The sequence below is a fragment of the Erpetoichthys calabaricus genome, chromosome 15 (assembly GCF_900747795.2).
Source record: "Erpetoichthys calabaricus chromosome 15, fErpCal1.3, whole genome shotgun sequence".
Classification (NCBI taxonomy): Eukaryota; Metazoa; Chordata; class Cladistia; order Polypteriformes; family Polypteridae; genus Erpetoichthys; species Erpetoichthys calabaricus.
In genome coordinates, this window is record NC_041408.2 from 82193632 (window position 1) to 82219021 (window position 25390).

Sequence of the window (25390 nt, forward strand, 5' to 3'; positions counted from 1 at the left end):
TGTGCTCATTGCTGGTAATGTGTAACAAGCATAAAAAGACAGTTAATAATAATAATAATTCATTACATTTATATAACGCTGTAAAAAGCACTTTGTTAAAAAATAAAGTATTACTGATTAGACCTTGGAACAAACCTAAAGGAAAACAGGGTAGGCAAAGGAAATTCAATAAAAAAAAGTACAAAACATGCAACTTACAAATTCAAGATCACATATTTATGTTTGGTTTCTTGCCAGGATCTCAGAGTACTAATCTACAGAATGTTTTGCCATATGTGAAAAGGGCACTTACTTCCTTCTCCATCATCTGTTACTCCAAGCACCAATCGCAACAGACACTGTGCATGCTTCCTTTCTTTAAGTAGCACTTCTGCATAGCCTGGAAGCCGAAGGAAAAGCCCAAATGCTGCCAGAGAGTGAGCGGGAATGGGAGACATGGTCTGAACTGATGACTTCATTGGAGGAGGCTCTGCAGCGATAGTTTCTGGAGCTTCATAAACCAGCTCCCCTGACTGCTCAATGGTGACCCATTCAAACTGATCACTGTCCTTAGGTTTCTCCTGAGTGGTGGAGGATACTACAGGAGCACTCACCTGCAATCAACAAAAGAATTTTTTTTATTTAAGTAATAAAAAAAGCCAGTGGCAAAATTAACCAGATTCCAAGAGTCAAGGTGGCCCAAATCTTTCAGAAAAATGTAACTTGTTATTCAGAGCTTTCTGTACACTATTATTAATAGATATTAGCAATGTTACTGTGATGTCTGCACTTTTCAACTATTCTTTGTTCCACTGTGTTTAGTGCCTAGTATATCTGCATTTCTAGATATGCCATGATAAATTACCCCAGTATTTGCTTTAACTAGCTGGTATTAAATCAGGATTTCTCAATCTGATGGGTAGAGCAGGGAGTATTTGATCCAAGTAATATGTCACACTATATTTGTTATTGATCTCTAATGTACACACTAAAATAAAACCATGAAGTCAATAAAATCTCTTTATAATATTGTTAATCCACTTTTATAAATTAATATTTTTCAAGATGCAGTATTTGTAATCTGGCCAGTTTAACTGTGAAAATGTAACATTGGAACAATCACAAATATTAATACAATTTCACTTAAATTGCATTTTATAGAGGAACAACAGTTTTCACCATGATAGGTCCATATGCTGTGACTCATTCATTTCATTCTCAATTTGTTAACTGCTGTGGTTTTGACTACATTCAGTTACATTTGTCTTATAGTAACAGGAAAAGAAAAAGACAATTGATATTGACACAGAAATAAAGGTGCTCAAGCAGTATGAGGGATGGAGGAAATAAAGTGAATGTGATCGCATGTGCCTTTACGTAACCAGAGTTTACTGCACACTCGGTACTAGTGTGCTATGACTTTGAATTTGGCTAACCTCTGAAGCTTCTGTGTTGTGACTCACAATGTGCCACTTTGTGCAAACCACCACAAAGGAGTAATGAAACCACACCGAACTCCTTTATTCGTTAATGTTTAATAATAACAGGTTGAAATGTTAAAATAGAAAACATGTTGAGTGCTGAAACTCGGCTGTTACAATATCTCCTCTCATAGAAAACACAATGAACAGCCAGCGACAAAATGAACAGAGAGGCTCACACTGATGACGTAACATAACACTGACTAAGAGGCATGTTTTTGATTATTTTTTGCAAACTGAGTGACATATTTTACAATTTCAGCTTGCACATCGTTAAAACAATAAGATATTATCATAGACGAAACACATCATAGACTCCCCAGCTATGCTATGCATATATTATTTATATTATCATCAAAAGCTTTCATAAGGAAAACCCGTTATGACTGTAACCAACCAACTAGATGCCTGACCAAACCATCAACACTGCTAATAAAAAATGAAAACTTACCCAGTTTTGAAACCTGTGACCTAACTGTTGACAAATGGCTTTCAATCAATAATGACTTTGGAAACTAAATTCAGGTTTAAGTTTAAATTTACTAAGATAGCTCTCTTCTACAGGAAGCAGATCTTTACAAGTAACGTGTGTGCGTGTTCATGTGTTTTATTTTTTGCAGACAGAGCACAGGTAGGCTAAATGAGTAAAATCTCACATATAAAAACACTTGTTTCATTATACCACATCTTTATTTGAAAACTAACAGTGTCAGATCAGAGGGACTGTGAATGTGGCTGAGAAAATTTAAAAAGCTAACTTTTACAAGTACCACAACTTTATACATCAGGCTAAGTTATATGAATATATATATATTTTTTTTTAACTCGGTTTTTATGACATTTTATCCTTGAATAAAAGCACACGTTTTGTTGATTTGTTAGGGACTCCAATTAAATGAATGGTTTTATTATATAATAATAACAATAATAGCAGCCCACCACTCAAAGCGCTAAATGCAGGAAGGACCAGGGATCGAACCAGCAAAGTCTTGATTACGAACTAGCAGTTCTTACCCCTGGAATTTTCCTATACACTCCCAGAAACCTCACTCCCAGATAGACTTCAGCCAGCTGTGAGAATTTGCAGTTTGACACATTTGCAAAACAAAGGAACTATCTTTGCACAATTAATGCAGTAATGAGGAGGTGTTGAGTAAAATTAAGGTGGCCTGGCATTACAAATATTTTCGTAGGCTTCAGGGATTCCAGTGTTAAGCGTTAACTCAAATATAAACAACAGTAACTTTGCCACAGAAATGAAAATTAAAATGTTAATTATTGAAAAGACAGTAGTTGATTGAGATGAAAAACACAAACTCAGTCACCTGCTGGATAACATCAGGATACAGCATAGGTAAGCGCTCAGCGATAAGAGCAAGACCACCCATTCCAGCAAATACTTGGAGCGGAGATTGAATGGGTTTAGTTTCTAGCAGTGATTCATCAATGGCAGCTTCAATGCAATCTTCACTTTGGACCATAGGCTCATCTTCTGAACAAGTGTTCATCATCTCTCCATGATCTATTAAATAAGTGGGGGAAAAAAAACAGTTAAATATGTTTCATTTTGAAAATGTCTAGATACACCAACATAAAACAAGAGAAACTATAAGAAAGGCATAGCAGAATCTAAAACCCAAGGTTTTTTTTACCAGAATCTAAATTGGGGAAAAAATTTTTTAAAAAATGCCAAAACTTAAGCAAAATCTAATTCTTAAAAAGGATTTGGCTCAATGATAAATGACAGAGGGAAGCAAATACAAAAGCCAACCCAGAACCTACATTAAAGTTTTTAAAATTATAGAAAAACAGATTATCCCAACTGTTACTTTGAAAATAATTCTTCAAAACCACTGGTATAGAGATCGAAACCCATTAAGGGTAAATTTCATAAAAGCATTAGAAAATGTATATTAGAGGAACCTTAGGCACATGGAATAAATTACCCAACTAGTGTGGCATAAAGTTGGGCTTTTAGGGACCTTAAAAATTTGACTTATGTTATTTTGGAGAAACTCAATGGATAAGACTGATGCATTTTTTTGAGCTGAATGGCCTGTTTTTGTCAAAACGGTTGCGATTATCTAATACACTACAGCAGCTCAATAATACCAATGACTCACTCTACTTAATTTGGGACACATATGATAGGACAAAGCCACTCCACCATGAACTATATAAAAAAAACTCACTATGCATCTGCCAGTAATGCACTAAAGATTTATTTTTAATAGTAGGCCATCAAAAAAACAAAATCAGAAAATTTATATAAAATTAAAAATAAAACCTTAAAGCAGTATTGTCTTAACCTTATTGTACAGATAATTCATATGTTGTAAAATGTGCCCAAAGCTCTCTTTGATTTTAGAGCACTTTGCTTAGGTCAGGGATTTATAAAAAAAAAAAACACTGCTCTAAACTTAGGGTTCAGAGCTGTTCAACCACAGTGTTATTAATGTATGATGAAAATTTACACTGACATTATACTCTGCTGAACCAAATAAAAAGGGAGCCAAAAAAAAATTGTGCCTTTATATAGTTTACATTTTTACACATACAGACAACTTAAGATACCCACAATCCATACCTTCAAATCAATGAAAAAGAGGACAGTATAAACAAAAAAAACAAAACAAAAATAAGGAAAAAGAATTAAATGGTAAAGACTTGTTCTTCATTTTATGACACGACTCTTTTTGAAATTCTGACCCCTTTTTGTTATGACAATATCTGTATATCTATTAGCAAACACACCACCAAAGTGCTTTTTTCATGCTGAATTCTTTATAGCTTTAATAAATGAAAAGTGCTGAAGCTGGCACACTCAGTGCTCCAAATACCTTTGACAAACCACACCACCCATGCCATACTCAGATCTAGGCATAATAAGTCATATTTTTTACAGAAAAGGTAAATAAAGTCCAATTGATAAAGTAAGTAAAATCCATAGATTTCTTGACCAGCCAATGTCTGACAGACCTGTAATGTACATCAGAGGTGAAGCCCAGAAAAATCTAGTAATTCATACAGTCATTCAATGAAAGTCTGTGAGATCTTCAAGTGGTTATTATTTTATATGTTGTACAGAGGTTACTATATGACCTTGGAACATACTCCAAATGAAATTCCTACATAAACACTTTGCATGCATAAAAGGGGACTTAAACTCTGAGGTTATTTGAATATGATAATTTGATATTGTTATTTATATTATTTTAAATAAATGGTTCTCCTCAAGTCTTGCAACATTATGTCAGCATCATTTAGAGCAAGTCCTTGGCTTGGCGATTGCTTGACATGATGGTTTTTCTTCCTAAGGTTTTTTTTTTTTTTTTTTTTTTAGCAAAATTGGATGGAACGGAGATTATTTTATTTGCATTATGACTGGCTTCTGCTGTTGTGGTTATTGTGTGACTGCTTTTGTTTTGTTTTTTTGGCAGGGGTGTAACAGAAACCACCTTTCCAATGTGCATTTCTTCCATTGAACCTGATCCACTGGTGAAGCTAATGGTTTGTAAAAAAAACAAGGCTGTTAAATTTACCCTTAGCCTAAAATAGGTAAATGTTAATTAGTGTCATTTCTTGAGCTATATACAGAAATTCTTTACTCCTACTGTGGCTTTTCTGAGCAGTTTAAAAACAACTTTCAAATAATTTAAGAAATAAAAACTGCTAGAGTAATTACCTTTCTCTGTTCGAAGTCGTTTGAATGAATCAGTTTTTGACAGACTGGGGTCGGAGATTACTTTGGATCCAAGCTTGACAGTTAGATCTATTGACCTGTAGCCCTGGGGGAGTTTGCGGTCATACAACAAAGTTAACAGTTGTGCAAGTGTCATTTCTGCTGGTAGAGGTTGACCTAGGGGACAATACAAGGTTACTGTTAAGACAATTAAATAAACATTTTTTTTAAAACTATATTGAAACATTTATTTTCAGACTAAATTCAATACAGGTAAAGACAGCATTATTATCGCAGTATATTCATATTTTTGCATATTTAATATAATCTATTTTAATAATCTTGTTAAGTAACACAATAATTCTGAACTTACTGCACTGTACAGGAGCTAGAATATACAGTATAACAACTTTTTCAGAATCTGTTTCAGATGTCTACAAAAAGGCTTTTATCGACAGGAAAAGTATAACATGTCTATCAACTCTCACTCCGGTGGAAAGGACAATAAGACGCTGCATGTCACTTGTATGTTGAATTCCTTTTTTCATTCTGCCCACTTGTCTAACAATAAAAGCCTACAGAGGCAGAAATGACAGCTTAGCTAAAGAGGACAAGCAACAATCATCTTAAGCTAAGTGCTATGTCAGCCAAATCTGCCAACCTTAGTGTCAGACAAAACTCTATTTACACTTGGCCATCTTTAACACTCACCCAGTTGTCTTGCCCAGGTACTTTACTATTAGAACAATATTAGTTAGGTTGAATCACTATAATGTGCCTGGTATGAATGCTGTCATTTCACTGCCTGTTTTGTTTTCATTTCAACATTACTTTCATACTAACTATGCAGTCTTGCAGAATTTTTAGATAAACATGTCTAATTAAAAGTAAGGCTCTAATACAAAGAACATACAAACTAACATTCCACATAATTAATAATTTTCTTTAGGCTGAAGAGTTTTAAGTTAATCAAGGCCTGAGAAAGGGTGCACAGAAACATTTGTAGTGATCAGTCAAAAGATCAATACATTTTCTTTCTTTATGATGTAATGACAAATAAGAAAAACTTGCAGTTAAGTTTTTTTTTTTTTAAACATATTTCCAGTAAAAGAAAACTAAATTACCTGGCAAAAGTTTATGATAAAGATGAAAAACAGGAACACTGATTGCTTTACTGGATGACTCTACCCCAGAAGATGATGAAGTCAGTTTATCAGTCATAACTCTTCCTCTACGAGAAGGGGGACGAGGAGGAATTGAAACAGCTCTCTTAGACTGTGATTTCAACCCTGAAAAAAAATAAAAAATAAAAAAATAACAGAAACATTGCAATTTAATAGTAAAAGATGATTAAACATAAACCACATCACAAAATCAGAAATAATCCAGACAAATTAAAAATATTGCTTCAAATGTATATAACAATTGCTTTCAATATTAATTCTTTTAAAACCATTGCTATACCAGGGAGAAAATCAATTAATCTGGTATAGCCTTTGTCCTTAAGAGGTCAAAAAACATGGAGAGTTTGACCATATAAAGTCTACACAGATCAATGGCTTGTCAGACATACACCTTTAACCAATTTCAAATGTATTAATCTGTACTTTGTAGTAGTGGTGAAATTCATACTGCACTTGCATGTCCAACCAACAAGCAACATGGTGCCATTCTACAGTGCCAAACTTAATCAGCAAACAATTGTAGACAAATCATTGGATTCACTGCACAAATCTTTCAGCCGAGGATTTGCATACTGTTTACATTTGTTACCTGAAGCAACAACAACACTGTAGTTATCCTGAAAGCCGCTGTCTGCCTTCATTTTTTCTTTTTCTTCATGATTCTTTTTCTCCTTATCTTCTTTCTGCTCATTAATAAGCTTGGCTGTAATACTTGGAGTATCTAAACCAAAAGAGAAAAGATGAAAAATTAATTTAAAACAAGAATACGTTATCAATTTGTTGATTTAATCCAGTAATTTATTGTTTAATTATGATAAAAACAGTTCATTGAATTGTATATTTAATTCCAAGTTAGCATGGGCCAGTTAAATCACATCATTACCACTAAATGTTGCAAAAGTTGCTTTCTTGTTGATAATGTAAGCAATTACTACTATCAGATAAAATGATTAAACTACAAAAATAATTGTACCAAGCTTTTCAAGATCAAATTCAGGTAATGCTTTCCCAATCCACTAGTGATCCACTTGGTCCAAAAATTAATTAACAGATAGATATTGTTGGTTTCTAATTATATTAATCAGTTTCTACATTGAGATATTGTTGGTTTCTAATTATATTAATCAGTTTCTACATTGAGATATTGTTGGTTTCTAATTATATTAATCAGTTTCTACATTGAGATATTGTTGGTTTCTAATTATGTTAATCAGTTTCTGCGTTTTTTTTTTTGTGTGTGTTTTAATAAATCTGCATCTTTAAAAGCACTAATTCTATATTTTGTAATAAGCATAATCTATACTTGTATTTTACCTGAGACTCTGTCACAGCACTCTGCACCTACACTCAGTGAAGAATGCTGTTCAAAAAAACATGATACTTTATTGTATAGTGACCAGTTTTCCTGTTTTTACTACTATGGTTATACCTTTTTGCTTTTTTGAAGAAAGTGGAAATCAGATGAATTGTCAGTTGCCATGTCCCATTTGTGATTAAGACATGAATGGTTCTGCATTTTTCTTTTACTCAGCAATATTTGTAATGTCTATTCTCAAAATATCTGTGCCGTGGAAGCACCAGCAGTGTTGGTGTCCCTGTATATCTGTGTTGTTAGCTTTTGTCTTCCTCTTTTAAATGGTATTGACAGAGTATTAGACATGTCACAATACCAGAACTTTAGTATCCAATACCAGTATCAGTGAAATTCTACGATACTTGATTCCTTTCAATAGCACAGGAAAAACAGCAATCCCATTCAATGGCTTTTTATTAAAGAGTCAGAATTACTGAAGTGAACAATATTGTGACTTTTTCTATAATACAGCATAAAATACAAATATGCTACCAGCTTTAAAGTACTGGCAGATCCATCAAGTAATTGCCTGACTAGCATTTAAGTAAGCAAGTATTAGCATTAATATCAAATACAATATAAACTTTGAAATTTAATGTGCAGCAGAGATGGGAATTCCCTAACCCCCACCCCTCTAAAATTTATCTGACATTTTCTGTCCAGCAACTGGAAAGTACTACCTAAAACCATGGATGGATGGATGTGAAAGGCACTATATAATAGACAGACATACAGACTGACAAAATTTCAAACATAATATGTGAACTGTTGATTAAGTGAATTTCAACATAATTCTGGATATTTCCTTATAAACAAACTTCTTTTAATGCTGTTTTTGTAATAATGTGCTTTTAAAGTCTGCTTTGTAATTGAACCATTCTGTTAGGTTTATAACGTTTCGTATTGTATGATTTATATTTGAATATTTTTATATTTTTTTGATTAGAAAAAACATTACTAAACAGTAACATTAAACAAATGAGTCAAAGTAATCAAAATTTCAAATGTCAGAAACTCACGGTGTTTTCAATTTTACAGATTTGCCCCTTCTTCTTTAAGATTTGCCTTAACTCTAAAGCTTCCGGTGTAAAAGCAACTTTTATCCTTTTTCCAGAACTTCTGTATAACAGCCCCTGTTCTGCTGATTTCAAGGTTTCTTGCAGAGTAATCACACTTTGTTATTGCTTAAGCTTATCTAGAATTTGAATATTACTTTGTCATTCTGTTTTGCTTGTCCTATCTGTGAGTTTGAACAATTACATGTCTCTGTTAACATAGCACAAGTCATAGTAACAGGGAGACGTGCCTCATCCCTTGAAGCATTCAAACACTAAATACATTTTAATTTTGTATTAACCAATAGAGCAGCTCATATCTTTGTCGGCACAGACAACACAAAAAGTCACTCCTTTTCAGTCTTGCCTCAAAGTTTTCTTGCTACAATTATTGATAACGCTGCCAGTCCTCCTACATCCAAAACCAAATGAGTAACTGTGGATGTATGTGAGGTCCCCAGAGCCCTGAACTGAATAACCCGGTTAGAAAATGGATGGATCACCAACAAGAATGGAGAAGAAATCATCGACCATAATAAAATAATGCACACATTTAGAGATTACTATAAGTCTTTATATTCCACTGAGCCCAAAGAAGACAACACGCAATCTAATGCATTTCTGGATAATTCACAAATACCACAAATAGATGCTTTAAGTGCTGAGGAACTAGATAAACCTCTAACGCTAACAGAATTACTAGACGCTATAAAGTCACTACAAAGCGGGAAATCATCAGGCCCTGATGGTTACCCCGTAGAGTTTTATAAGAAATTCTCCACTCAGCTAGCTCCACTCTTATTGGTAACATTTACAGAAGCTAAAGACCACCAAATACTACCTCAAACATTTCGACAAGCATTAATCACCGTCTTTCCTAAACAAAATAAGGACTTGTTACAATGTGCATCATATAGACCAATTTCACTCCTGAATAATGATGTTAAGATACTCTCAAAAATCCTAGCTAGAAGGATGGAGAAAGTGCTGCCCTCGGTAATATCACAAGATCAAACTGGATTTATTAAAGGCCGACATCTATCTTCAAATCTCCGACGCTTGTTTAATGTTATATATTCACCAGCAAAATCAAACACCCCAGAGATATTACTATCATTAGACGCAGAAAAGGCATTTGACATGATCGAATGGAATTACCTTTTCACTGCATTGAAGAAATTTGGGTTTGGCCCGAATATTTGTGCTTGGATTAAACTACTGTATACCAGTCCAGAAGCTTCAGTTTGTATTAATAAAATTTGCTCAGACTACTTTAAACTAGAACGTGGTACCAGACAAGGATGTCCCTTGTCGCCACTGTTGTTTGCAATCGCTATTGAACCACTGGCGGTTCACTGCCGAAATTCTCATCAGATAAAGGGGATTGTCAGAGAAGGACTGGAACAGAAAATTTCTCTATATGCAGATGATATGGTCTTATATATATCGGACCCAGAAAACACTGTCCCTGCTGTTTTAACAGCACTAACAGAATTTCAAAAGATATCTGGTCTTAGAATTAATCTGAATAAAAGTATACTCTTTCCAGTGAACTCACAAGCATATAATATTAAATTAGACACCCTACCTTTTACCATAGCAGATCAGTTTAAATACCTAGGGGTAAATATCACAAGTAAACATAAAGCTCTTTATCAACAAAATTTTGGCGTCTGAATGGAAAAAATTAAGCAAGACTTGCATAGATGGTCAACCCTTCATCTCACTCTAGCCGGAAGAATTAACATTGTTAAGATGAATATCCTTCCTAAACTTCTCTTTTTATTTCAAAACATTTCAATATATATCAATAAATCGTTTTTTAAACAGTTAGATTCAATAATAACCTCATTCATTTGGAACTCAAAACACCCACGTATCCGAAGAGCGACCCTACAAAGACCTCAGGCAGACGGTGGCATGGCTTTACCTAATTTTCAGTTTTATTACTGGGCAGCAAACATACAAGCCATAAAAACCTGGACACAAATAAATGCACATACACAGGCTTGGTCTGCAATAGAAGTAAAATCCTGTAGTACTTCTTTATATTCCCTGCTCTGCTCTCCAATAAATGAGTTATCGCAAATATACTAATAACCCAATTGTGCTTTACTCACTCAGAATATGGAACCAAATTAGGAAGCATTTTAAGATGGAAAATCTTTTATCAGTGGCACCTCTGCAAGGGAACCACCTCTTTCAACCTTCGCAAGTATATCCAGTTTTTAATACCTGGAAAAGTTTTGGGATTAAAATGCTCAGAGATCTTTATATAGACAACATATTTACATCTTTTGAACAATTACGTTCAAAATTTAACCTCCCAGCTACACATTTCTTTTACTATCTTCAAATTAGAAATTTTGTTAAACAGAAATTGCCCGATTTCCCCCACCTTGCACCCTCCACAATGCTGGAAAAAATACTGCTCAATTCCGAGGAAACAAACACTATTTCCGCAATATATAAAATCTTATTAGAGTCCCTACCTTTCAAAGATCCAAGAGGACATTGGGAAGAAGATCTCTTAATCAATATATCAGAAAAGGAGTGGAAGGTAGCAAAGCAGAGAATTCACTCAAGTTCTATATGCGCAAAGCATAGAATTATTCAACTAAAAATTATACATCGAGCTCATCTGTCTCGCTTAAAACTGTCCAAAATGTTTCCAGGCCAGGATCCAACCTGCGAGCGCTGCAACCAAGCTCCTGCCCCACTGGGTCACATGTTCTGGGCCTGCACCAAACTAACATCATTTTGGACAAAAATTTTTAAGTGCCTCTCAGACAGCCTTAGTATCACAATCCCTCCTAACCCACTAACAGCTGTGTTTGGTGTCCTTCCAGATGGACTTGAATTGGAGAAGGACAAACAAACGGTGATTGCATTCACTACACTCTTGGCACGCAGACTTATTTTGTTAAATTGGAAGAATCCTAATTCTCCTCTTATAAGTCAGTGGGAAACTGATGTTTTATATTATTTGAAATTGGAAAAAATCTAATTTTCAGTTAGAGGATCTGTACAAAATTTTTTCAAAACTTGGCAGGATTTAATCAATATTATTTTAGAATAAGAGAATTAACTATTATTGCATTTAACTCCCTTCTCCATCTCTTATTTATATAGATATTTACTTCTCCCCTTCTTTTGTCTAATGTTGCCTTATTAAAAAGCTTAAAGAAATTTTCCTTTAGCTAAGCTCTCCTTCTCAGGGATGGGGTTTGATTTGTTTTTAAATTTGTTGGGTTATAAATTGATCTGTTTGTATGGAATGATTACAATGAAAATTAATAAAATAAAAATATAAAAAAAGAAAATGGATGGATGTGCTCATCAAAAACAGAATGAATATGACAGCTCTGTTCATTTATTGGATCTGTGTAACAATATACAAGGTAAACGGTTACACCTCATTTGATCAGTAACTGTATTTCACTTTCAATAAAAAAAAAAAAACAGACAATGGTACACTAATATTATATATATATATATATATATATATATATATATATATATATATATATATATATACACACACACTGTATATATATATATATATATATATATATATATATATGGTTGAAATAGTTTACTGTCAAACAATGCAAAGAGTACGCAACACGTGTTTCGCCCTAATTCTGGGCTCATCAGGCGTACACACTCTACGGCACTCCCTCTCGGGAATCGAACCTCGGACGTCAGCGCCAGAGGCAAAGCCCCTAACGTTGCGCCACGGCGTGTGGTTCGTTAATTTGACAGCATGTAGATCGGGGTAATTACGTTCACGGCATTCGTAGTCTGTGTCACAATCTGATTGTATGGGTGCAGTATATTTATTAAATTCTGATTTAAGGGTTCACATTCTGTTGTAGCAGGCATTCCAGTTTTTACATTTCTCAATCTCAAGTAATTAATAAAATAAAATGCATTGTCCCTGTAACATCCAACATCATAACACTATTATTTCTACAATCTGAACAAAGGAATCACATCTTCATATATCAATGAAAATGAAAAGTGCTTGCAGGAATCTTCCTAAAGAAAATATTTTATAAATGTACAAAAATATATACACAGATGGTGAACATTCTCAGATCCTTATCTTGGATTGCACGCTATTACAGTTTGTATGTATGTCAGTGATTACTTCTTAATGTCAAGGTTTCTGTGGAAGAAGATGAGCTGATCAACATGCTCAGCTTTCAGGATCCTTCTCTGTGCTGTACTGATGCCTCCTGCAGTGGAGAAAACTCACTATTCTCAGGGAGAGGCTTGTGTCACAAATGCACAGGAAATGCCTTCATTCCCTACAACCCTGATAGGGCGTGTATCTTTGCAAATGAACTACAGTATTGCCAGAGTTATGTTGGTTGCACGAGTTGAGGTTGCTGCTAACTTTAGTGTGTGAATTTGTACCAAAGGAAGCTGACAGAGATCCACTCGTTCAATGTTTGCCATTTCATGCTTCTTTAAATTTTGCAGGCAGCATGGCTCTTGTTGACCACCTTAGGGTGTTCTTCATTATGGAAGCCAAAATGAGCCAACACTTGCACTCTTTTAACCTGCAAGAGACAGTCTAACTCCTCTGGATTCAGCCTTCAGTGGTAATGTTACTAGTCAACTAGGTTTGTCACTACCCACAAGTCAGGGATGTTTCCTTACGCTACTTCCTGTCTCAGTTTATGCTGCACTAGCTGAAGACAGATTACAACACTGCTATCTAGGGTTTAAACACAACACAAAATGAACCACTGTGTGCTTTAAGTCTTTGCACGTAAACTAGTAATTTAAAATCGCTACCATGTTTTTGAAAATCAATAAAATATCACAAAACATAATATTGAAATACTCAAATGTATCCATTTTTTTTAAACCCCTATTTCTTACGTTGGTAATTATGTACTGTCTTTTAAATATGGTTTGAGGGTGGCACCGCAAGTGGTGTCAGTGCTGCCAAGGCCTCATCCCTGACTATAATATATTCTGTCTGTGAAGAGCTCTTAGTAGCATTTTCATTGAAATCTATTTGGAGTTGTGTTATGCAAGTATCATTTCTCTTGTATTTTCTGGTTCTGTGATTTTACTTACTCTGTTTTTTTGGGTTCTCATTTACTTGTTAGACCATTGGGACTTGTTCACCTTCAGAATGCCTTTAGGCAATTCCTTTTTTTGCTCTTTAGAGCACCCATTTGTTTTCATATAATAAACACTTCTGTTTATAATGAGTCATTGTTGCCTTTTACTTTGTTTCTCTCTCTTCTGAGGCATGTTTGAACATTAAACCTTATTTTTTGAACCAGTCAGTTTTAGGCCTAGTAACGGCAAATCGCACTTCTGTTGACTTGGGAGTAAACTGGATTGGGTGTGTCTCTTCTAGGCTGGCCTGTATAGGTTCTGGTATGCTTGAATTAGTTATTTTGGCTCCTCAACTCCATTTTGTAGTGTTTGGGGCTCCTATCTTTGACACAGTGCATGTGTAAATGTCACCAGATTAGCTGTTAATTATGTGTATGTGTCGACCTGACAAAAGTGCCCTATCACTGTATATGTCCTAGTATTGGATCAGTACTAAAATTCTGACTATGTTATTGGACTTCAGCATTAGTACGAAAGCAGTAAAAAAGCAAATAATGTGCCCCATCTCACATCTGCTTTGCTCCCTGCTCTGCCACACTCCGCAAATCATGTATTTTCAAAGAGCAGGGGGATGGGGAGGCAGGTCCCCCTTGGTGATTTGAGCTAGATATTATATGTATATTAAATCAAAGAGCGGGGGCACAGAGGAGAGAGGTTAGGAGCACGCACTGATACAGTGCATTGCCGCACCCACCACAAACCAACTTAGGATCCAGATTAGGACCCGAGTGCAGCCTCGCAATGGGTGATACCTCAGTACCACACTAAGTTCAGATGGAGTGGAACAGTGTGAGGTTTTTTATGGTGGCTGGAGTGTCAATTCTGCCACCAACCCCCAAGTTTTTCCCTGCAGGTTGGAGGTCCTACATGCAGGGATGGATGCAGATTAGCGTCAAACCCAGGACGGAGCAATTGCAGGTTAAGGGCCTTGCTCAAGGGCCCAACAGAGCAGAGTCCCTTTTCGCATTTACGAGATTCGAACCAGCAACCTTCCGATTGCCAGTGCAAATCCCTAGCCTCAGAGCCAACACTCCGTCCACACAGAGGGGGCACAGAGGGCACAGATAAATGACTTGAGCTCTAAGTGCTTGAAAAAATACCATTTTTTTGGTACTGAAATTAACAAAATTCTTGTATTGCACCGTTCTAAAAATTGTGTTTTTTGTCACTTTTTCAGACCTAGTATACCGCACAACCCTAGCATGTCCACTTTGCCACCTATGTTTTCCAAAGTGCAAAAGATCACAACGGCTTATACATATTTAATAATGATTAATAAATGACAAACTTAACCCAAAGAAAACACCTCAGTACCAAGAAAATTGTTAATCTGATGCTAATTTGATTTTGCTAATTGCTCATTGATGACATATGGCGATTTTTGAAAATAAACTAACACAGCAAACCTATTAAATCCAAGTCATGTTCATGGGGGTAAAAGCCTTTTGCAGTAGTTATCCAGCTCAAGACAGAAGTCAGCCCAATACAGGGTGCTATGCCCATTACACTCCCTACTCATACACACATCTAGACTACATAATCTGCATGTCTATAGCTTCCAATTATCTAATAAGCACAAATTTTGGGATGTCAAGAGGAAAAATCAAGCAAGCAGAAGCAACAGGTGCAAACTCCACTCTGACAGCAAAAGTGGACCCAGGATCTATCTGTGAGGCAGCAGCACTAACCATTTTGACACTGTGCCTCCCCAAATAACTTGCATGATGAAAGATTCCACAAATGCTAAAAAATATCTACTAAGAATAACAAAATAAAATCCAATACAATCAAACAAACTCCAATGCAAAACTCACATTAAGTGACAATAATTATACTTTAAGTTCACAATCAAGCAAGGGAGATAGCAAAGGGGGGTAGTATAAGCGACTTACCCGATACCCGGTCAAGAACTTCAGCTAAAGTTGTAGAGATAGGAAGATGAAGAGTTCTGAACTTATGACCAGCTCCATACATAGGATGTTGAATTACATGGCTTGTGGCATTGATTCTCCCCTTGTATAGCTATAAAACCACAGAATTTTTTTTAATTAATGGTCCAGCATACATTACAAAAATACAAAGTAGAACTGAATTAAACTATAAACAATTAACTTGTTGATCCACAAATTTGTCATTTAAGTAAAGATATATTTTTCAAGCTAAAAGAAAAAATACAGAAAATGGATGACCAGTAGAATACAAGTAAAATATGGATATATTGTTGCCTTTTTTTAGTGTTGGAAAGATATTCAGTGTGAAGAATATACTGTAAACGTAAACTAAAATCATACAAAATAAAAATGTAAAGGAAAGAAAACTTTCTTGTCATAGCAGGTTTTACAGAAAAGCATTTGCTTGATTAATTTATTTTAATTAATATTCAATTATAATGTTGCAAAAGCCAGAATTTATAAAACCTGAAATTAGTACACCAGGACAAACAGCCTTGCATAAAAATGGAAGCATATAAAAAGCTAACTACTGAAAGATTTTTATGCTGTAATGAAACCTAATAAACTGCAAGGCAGGAATAAAGATATAGAAAAGAGAATTGTTGGTTGTCATATTTATACTTAACTTCACAAACACATTTTCAACTTCTTTTGAACAATATATTTTTCCATTACCATATTTACGAGGTGAGACACAAAAATAACTGGATTAGTAAAAAAAAAAAAAAAAAAAAAAAAAAAAAATTTTTGATGAATCACAGCATTCTAAACATTGTCACCTTCTATATGCTCCCTCTCCCTATCTCTACATTGCACCATACGTATCTTCCATTGATTGAAACAGTGCTGGAAGCCTTCTTCTCTCACTGAAAACGGGTTCGACTTACTGCCAGCAATGCAGACCAAGCTCTGACGCCGGTTGTACAGGGACCGAACCAGCCCTTATCAGGGGGTCCGGTACCCCATACTCCAGGAGCACCCCCCACAGGATTCCCCGAGGGACACTCCTTTTCCAAGTCCACAAAACACATGTAGACTGGTTGGGCGAACTCCCATGCACCCTCCAGGACTCTGCTAAGGGTGTAGAGCTGGTCCACTGTTCCGCGACCAGGACGAAAGCCACACTATTCCTCCTGAATCCGAGGTTCGACTATCCGACGGACCCTCCTCTCCAGAACCCCCAAATAGACCTTTCCAGGGAGGCTGAGGAGTGTGATCCCTCTGTAGTTGGAACACACCCTCCGGTCCCCCCACCACCCTGGTCTGCCAATCCAGAGGCACTGTCCCTGATGTCCATGCGATGTTGCAGAGACGTGTCAACCAAGACAGCCCTACAACATCCAGAGCCTTGAGGAACTCTGGGCGTATTTCATCCACCCCCGGAACCCTGCCACCAAGGAGTTTTTTGACCACCTCGGTGACCTCAGTCCCAGAGATGGGGGAGCCCACCTCCGAGTCCCCAGGCTCTGCTTTCTCGTTGGAAGGCATATTAGTGGGATTGAGGAGCTCTTCGAAGTCACCGATTCTGTTCATAACTTTTATGGACAGAATTTCTAGGCGCAGCCAGGGTGTTGAGGGGGTCCGGTTTGGTGGACTCAGGATTGGGTCACTGCTTTTTGCAGATGATGTTGTCCTGTTTGCTTCATCAGGCCATGATCTTCAGGCCATGATCTTCAGCTCTCTCTGCATCGGTTTGCAGCTGAGTGTGAAGTGGCTGGGATGGGAATCAGCACCTCCAAATCCGAGACCATGGTCCTCAGCCGGAAAAGGGTGGAGTGCCCTCTCAAGGTTGAGAGCGAGATCCTGCCTCAAGTGGAGGAGTTCAAGATCTCTGGGTCTTGTTCACGAGTGAGGGAAGAATGGAGCGTGAGATCGACAGGTGGATCGGTGCAGCATCTGCAGTGATGCGGGCTCTGCATCAGTCTATCATGGTGAAAAAGGAGCTAGGCCGTAAGGCAAAGCTCTCAATTTACCAGTCGATCTATGTTCCTACCCTCACCTATGGTCAGGAGCTATGGGTAGTGACCGAAAGAACGAGCTCGCGAATACAAGCGGCTGAAATGAGTTTCCTCCCTTAAAGATAAGGTGAGAAACTCAGTCATCAGGGAGGGGCTCAGAGTAGAGCTGCTGCTCCTCCGCATCAAGAGGAGTCAGAAGAGGTGGCTCGGGCATCTGACCAGGATGCCTCCTGGATGCCTCCCTGGTGAGGTGTTCCGGGCAGGTCCAACCGGGAGGAGGTCCCGGGGAAGACCCAGGACACGCTGGAGGGACTATGTCTCCCGGTTGGCCTGGGAACACCTTGGGATTCTCCCAGAAGAGCTAGAAGAAGTGGCTGGGGAGAGGGAAGTCTGGGCATCGCTGCTTAAGCTGCTGCCCCCGCGACCCAACCTCGGATAAGTGGAAGAGGATGGATGGATGGATGGATGGATGGAAGCCTTCTTGCTTGAGGCTCTTCAACAGGCTTGCTGTTTTTGTCTTCACTTCATTCATTGAAGAAAAATGTGTTCCCTTCAGGTAACTTTTGATTTTCAGGAACAAGTAAAAATCACAGGGAGCTAAAATCGGGTGAACAGGGAGGATGATCAAGGACAGGATTGTTTTTGTCAGTCAAAAACTGGTTTACAGAAAATGAGAACATTCGAGAAAAATTTGATGTTGATTCGCGGTTTTGATTTTTTCACCCGAAATTATCGCAGTAACTCGTGTAGTGATTGCTGTGCAAATACTGACTGGGCTATTCACAGGATATACTTAGCCAGTTGGCGGTTTGAGAGGCCGTGTAGGAGGGGATATAGTTCTATGATTAATGTCCGGCCGACCTCCACAAGGTTTTCCAGGAAAAGCCCCAAGCCCAGTCCAGTTATTTTTGTGTCTCACCTCGCATGTATTTCTGTGTGGTAAATATTCAAAAAGTTAGTCTGAGATAACAGATATTGTTTCAGGAAATAATTTCAGGTTATCATACGGTTTTTTGTTGCCTTAGTCTTAAAATTGTGACAATGGTATCTTTCTCAAATGGGCAGTGACTATAGCACTCACCGGACAAGGAGACTGAAGAAAGACTGTAACCTTCTCATCTTCTAACATCAATTGCAAGAAAAGCCTTCGGATGAAGCCTGAAATGTTGCCAGATGTGGGTACATTACTTTGTTGTGGAGCAGACTGAAACAGGTCACAAAGAACCTAAGAAGAAACAGTAGTTTGGAATAAGCTTTCAGATGTATAATTAGAAAAATAGACAAATCAGAGAAAAATTGAATATTGTGATGAAGACCACAATTTCTAAGAAAAATATCTGACAGAATAAAATTTAATAAGGTACTAAAATTTATGGTTGTGTTTCACAAAATTACATACATAAGTAAGCAATTAGGTAAGGTTTCTCATATGCACATGCTCAAACCGCATAATCCAATTTAAGGTCATTAGAAAAGGAGAATAACCTGGCAGCAAAAGGCACAAGTTAAGAAACAACCCCGGACATGGTGCCAGTACACCCAAAAGAAAATTCAATTTAAAAATCAAGCACAGTAGATTATGAGGTTAAAAGTGACAAAGTTCTTGTGCCATTTTAAGACACTGTGAAATTTGGTCTGACTTGTAACCATAAATGTACTGTGTAATATCTTAAATAAATTAAGATAAAAAGGTAAGCACTGGCCTAAAACATCATAGCCCATTTATTGCACAGGGATTAACTACAGCAGCTTGACTGTTTCATATCAGAGAACAAAAATAAATAGTAAATATACTGCTCAAAAAAATGAAGAAAACACTTAATCATCACAATCTAGCACCAAGTCAATTAAGCTTCAGGGATATCAGGCTGCCCAGTTAGGAAGCATAAGCGATTGTGAATCAACTTCACCTGCTTTGGTGCAAATGAAAGTGACAACAGGCGCAGAGAAGAGGCAACAGAAAGACAACCTCCAAAAGGGAATGGGGGCCACAGACAACTGCTTTTCCTGATCCTTCCTGACTAATGCTTCTCTAGTTTTTCATTTTGTCAGTGTCCTTGACACTACTGGTAACATGAGGTGGTACCTGTAGTTAATTCAGGTTGTACAGGTAGCCCAGCTCCTCCAGGATGGCACATCCATACATGCCATTGCAAGAAGGTTTGCTGTGACCCTCTGTTTAGATTAGAAAATTGTTACAGTAACTTGCAGTGATACATATTTATTTCAAATAGTTTAGAGCAAAAATACATTAAAGTAATTTTAACCAAATTGGGCCAGGTATGCTCAAACTCAGCCCCCCAATTCGTTCATCTTATTATTGACATTGCAACTTGTATTTTGAACTCATATCTCTGCATAATAAGGAAAGTTGTTTTCCTCTAACTGCACTCACACTGTGGACAGAAATTTAACCTGCAGAGTACAATTTCATAATATGTGCAATACTATTAATTATAAAGATCAATATTTACCAAGTAGCCTGCTTGAACAATATACATCTATTTAGAAAAACAAAACTTGTCACCCTCAAAAGTCAGCTTGTGCTATATTACACTAAAATTAAAAAACTGCAAATAACTTTTTGTTTGATTTTTTTTTCTGAAAAAATGCATATGCAAATACTAGACAGGAAAAAAAACAACTTGAAACTGAAGTTGTTTTACTTTTATTTAGTGGAAGGAAAAAAAATCTGCCAAAGTGGTGGGCAAAATTGACTTGACAAAATTTCTTAAAACAAGCTTAAAAAAAAAAAAAAAAAAGTAAATACAAATTTCTTGGAAAGTTAATAAATCTTACAATAAGGAAAACGGTCTTAAATGGCTTGACAAAAAAAACTTTCCACATGCTTAACTTTATTGTAGTCTGATTATTATAGGTAAATGTCACTAACCAGCTTTCAAGGAGTGACCCTGGTAATTTACTAGGGGTGGCAGGGATGACAAAAGCCAAGTTCATCTTAAATTCAACACTGATAATCACTGCAATCAAGCTACAAGTGCTTCAAGAATTCCAATGCCTGTTAACCTGCACACGGTGATGCACTCCGGAGGTGGAGCCATTCCACAAACAAAGCTGCCGCTGTTACTGCTGGGCAAGGCACTTGCTTGATTTATTATAATACTGGATTAACAAAACGAACGAACGAACGACAAAACGTCACCATAAATATATTTATATTCATGTTTCCTTTTTATATAGCTAAAGCAACAATTTAAATTAATTTATATTTGTGAAGCAATCAAATATTAAAGTTTAGTTAATACAGCATTGCTTAAACATGACTGCTAAGGGAGTGATTATTTCATTCCATTCACCATGGAAATTTGAGCAGTGAAGATGTAACAAAAAGGATCATGGTAGGCATAACTAAAGGAATCCAGTGAATTCTTGTCATAGCCCTGCCTGAGGAGAGATTGTACCTTGCTGTAGGCAAAACTGAGCAGCTTGGGCACAACCTAGCCTAGCCCCAAAATGTGGACTTCTCACAGGGTACTCACAACTGAGCACATGTGATACCTGCACTAAATAAAGTAACATTATTCAAACACCATAAAATAAAGTAACAAAGTGTATGTTGCATGATTGCTTCTTTGTTGAGTTGCACAAGGAGGTGCTGTTTCAAGTCCCACAGATACCACATAAACATGCTTATATTCTTGAATGACTAATGACAAAACAACAAAACAAAAATTAAATAAATCGCAGCTGCCAGTAAACAATTGCCCGGCCTAAAACGTAAAATGGATAACAGAGAAAATAAAGTTTAGGAAGCAAATATAAAAAACAAGCACAATATTTTTTAGGATTTTAATAGTTTAAATACTGGATCCAATTATCAGTTTGGACTAACAACTGTAATTGTTTTTGGCAGTGCTGGCTCCTTCCACAAATGAAGACATGTGAACTAGAGAGTGTGTTCAGAATCTTAAATGGCTATAATTAACATGTATGCTTTTCTGAACCATCCCTGGGCTGAATTAAATGGGTGAGTGAGTCTACCAAGTAATGCAATTTGTATTTGTGGTATTTTGACAATGATGTATCCAAGTATGACATGAAGTTTACTTTACAGTACAAACCTAAGAATATGGCGACAGTATAACCAAACAATTTTTAAGACAAACTCACCATTCAAACAGGTAAGAGTAACTTAAAACACACTACTGTACATCCACACAGTTTCCACATCATTTTCATTGATGCCAGTTCAGCATTAAATTCTTCACAATCTTCATAGATTTCACAATTGTCTTGACATCTATCTGAGTTTCCATTTTACATAATGAAAATTTAAACTAAGTCAGGCAAGCACCTGCTAAACGGATTACAATTGATCACAGGTGGAAAGGATGCCAGTTACCTTAGTGTGTAATGGAGAAGGCGATTACTTACACCTGATTGACTTTATACAAGTATTGTTTGGGCGGGTGGAGATCCTTTACCAATGTCAGTGACTCGTTTATTATTTTTCTAAACTGTTGCTTATATATCTTTGCCTTGTATGTTATAGATTACATTGAGTAAAAATTGCTGAAAAAACATTGTGTTTTCATTTTATGCTGTAAAGCAACAAAACGTGAATATTTTCAAAGGGGGTGATTCTTTATCCACTGTAAATGTAGTGGTTTTCACATCTTAAGATTTAGTATTTGATTAGGCATTATAGAGATAAGTGCACTAACCTGAGCCATTAGCCTTTGATTGTTTGGATGACAAGAGATGCATTGCAAGAAGAAAGCAACCGCTGCATTTTCAAAGGCAGTCCTTTGCTGTGTGGTCAAGATATTTCCTGCAGACGATGAAGCCAATGAATATCTAGATCCTGAAGGCTGGGCAGAAGGCTGATGGTTATTAGTTAAATGACCTCCAGCACTAGCACTAGAGTGGCATAACAAGAAAAGGAGAGCTGTCCACAGTGGATTCACCTCTGGTCCTCCTAACCAGTCTTTCATTGCGTGGCTGTTACCCACATCAGTGAGAAATCGAAGAACTGGAGCAACTAAGTCTGCTGTCAGTGGTACTTTAACTGGAGGCTGCTGGGAGTGGTACCGTCTAGTTCTTTCAAAAGGAAATTCAAGAGAAGGCAATGGACAATCAGAGTATGTCAGGAGTCCAAAACAAAAGCTTGCCAGGCTTCGAACAAGTAAAGAAGGCAAACCAGATTCCAACAACTGTTTGATTGCTTTCGGAGACTGTGAAGCTGCAGCAAGTGTAGCTAAGTGGGACTCTGTAAGGCAGATGGAAGCCTGTGCATTTTTTGAATCATCTGTTAAGCCAACATCAAGGTCTTTTTTTTTGCTGTCATCAGTCATTGACAGTCGATGCTGAGTCTGCACAGGAGGAGTAATGCCCATCCAAGCCATCAACAAAGAAAAATAGTTTGGGTGAATGTAGCACATAGAGCAAATTAAGCTGTCAACTGCTTTCTTCAAAACCATGTTACATGGAAGAGACATAGACCAGTTGTAGAGAAGCCTGAAAAAAAATACAAAGGGAGCTGAAAAAATAGGTTTCAAAATAATTTATTCAAAACATTAGACTGAGAACAACTTTTATTTATGATACAATCAATCGTTTACCTCACTGATACCAATAGTAGAACTGATTTTCATTTGAAAGTTTAGGATAATCTGCTAAAATCAAACCAGATTCACTAATTTCTCTTTTGACACTTTTCATTTATTCTATTAATTGATGCTAAAACATGGCTTATTATATTGTGTCATTTAGTCCTGTTGATCATTAGTAGGTGAATATTTTCCTACATTAACAAAATGGACTATTCTGCAGTCACTAAAAAATAACACAAACAGACCCAGGGGATTTGTTCAATGGTGATATGCTAGAAATTTTATGTCTGGTGATACACAAGATATATAACAACAAAAAGAATAACAGTGCTGTGGAAAGAAGCAAAAAGACACTTTGACATTTAGTTAAAAACAGTAATTGTGCTACAGGTGCAGCAGAGATCCACCAAGGACAGAATATAATATTTCAAATTAAGACTAACAGGTTGAACATGTAAATCAAAAGCATAATAAACAGATAAAAAGAAAAATAAGTTCACACTTTGCTTTTGATCATGGTCATGTAAGTCTCTTTACATGCAGAAATTACTCTTAACTACTGGTGACAACATTGCATTCACCCGTTTATCATTCAAATGCATGTCATACGGGCTTTCAGTCAAATTTTAGTTGATATACTAACAAAGTATGTATGAATTTCTTTTGCTTCCGAAAGAAATAAATCAATAACATAATACTACAATAGTAGTGTTTGCTGATTCATACTCAGAAAATAACTGTCATTTTAGTAGCTCCACTGATTTACAATCTGTGAAATTATGTGCTTTTGTTGAAATGCTACATCTCATATGACTGGAGAAACCTGCCCTGTGCTTCAAAACATTTAACATACATCTGTCTGAAAATTTTGAAACCCAAACTCAGCAACATTTTATTTTGGAATAATGTGATTGCAAGGTTGGTGCCCCCCATCCAAGGTTGAATTCTGTCTTATGTTCCTTGAAGCTAGGACAGGTGCCAATGCCTAGTGAACTGAGTGACAGCTAATTGTTAACTACATCATGCTCTCAAATTCATTAATGAATTTCATATTCTATAATGTCATCAAAAGTTATGTGATGGTTATTAGTTATTAGTCATTAGTAATGAAAGCATTTTTCAGCCTTTGAAGCACAGTAGGATTCTGATCCTTTATAAGTTAAACCATGCAAGATTATTAAGTAATAGACATAGCCAATGCAAAGCCAAACGTTTAACCTTTGGAAGTGCTTCTTGGAGTCTAACTGCAAATGGGAAAATCTTTCTCTTCCCTTTGCACAGCAGGACTCTCTTGTTTCTTTCATTCCTGCTTACTGTTCCTGGCTTTTTATTTGCTGCTTGCATACCAATCAATAATTCTGCATGTACCACAGGTTGCAACACTGTTGTAGATATGGTGATGTAACCATCAAGTACTTATAGTTATTAATAGGGTATGAGCATTAGTTGCTATTTTAATACAAGGAAGTATTTTGCAGTTTTTGACTGTAGAGATATTTTACAGTATGGTGCCATGCAACGAGTGAAAAAATCATACATTATATCTGTTTCACATGAATGTCGAGTACAGCTAGATATGTGGGGATTTGAATATTTTTGCCTGATGTAGTTTTTCATGCTACAACCCTGAACTAGTTAAGCAGAATTAAGAATGAAATTAAGTAATCATGCAAAGTGTATAAACACTCATTTAGTTTCTGAGTTCTTCGTTCAGATTCTTTCATCATTTTCAATAGTGTTTTAAAGTGTGCAGCACACCCACATCACGTAACAAGAAGAATCTGATACTAAAAAATAAATTTACAGTAAACTTTCTCATAGAATACTTTGACTCGGTTTGGGTGTTTGGGGTGAGAACACAAGGTATTAAACTGTTGTCATTTTCAATGCAAAGAATGAAATGGAACAGTTATTCTCATACTGTAAAATCTCACTCAGTAGGTATGCAGTAGAAATTAATTGTTAGCATGAGTCATTTTTCATTTTATTTCAGATTTACTTTGCTAAGCATTGTTTAGATTACGTAACTT

At 36.4% G+C, this 25390-nt stretch overlaps 1 protein-coding gene across 1 annotated transcript in view; it reads right to left on the reverse strand.

Moving 5' to 3' along the window:
- Positions 1–25390, reverse strand: part of birc6 (baculoviral IAP repeat containing 6) — a 255776-nt gene that overhangs the window by 101331 nt on the left and 129055 nt on the right. The window contains 8 exon segments of the mRNA XM_051919229.1: positions 293–593; positions 2786–2982; positions 5146–5319; positions 6267–6431; positions 6916–7047; positions 15770–15899; positions 18869–19012; positions 22473–23265. Of these exon segments, the coding sequence (XP_051775189.1) occupies positions 293–593; positions 2786–2982; positions 5146–5319; positions 6267–6431; positions 6916–7047; positions 15770–15899; positions 18869–19012; positions 22473–23265 (2036 nt within the window).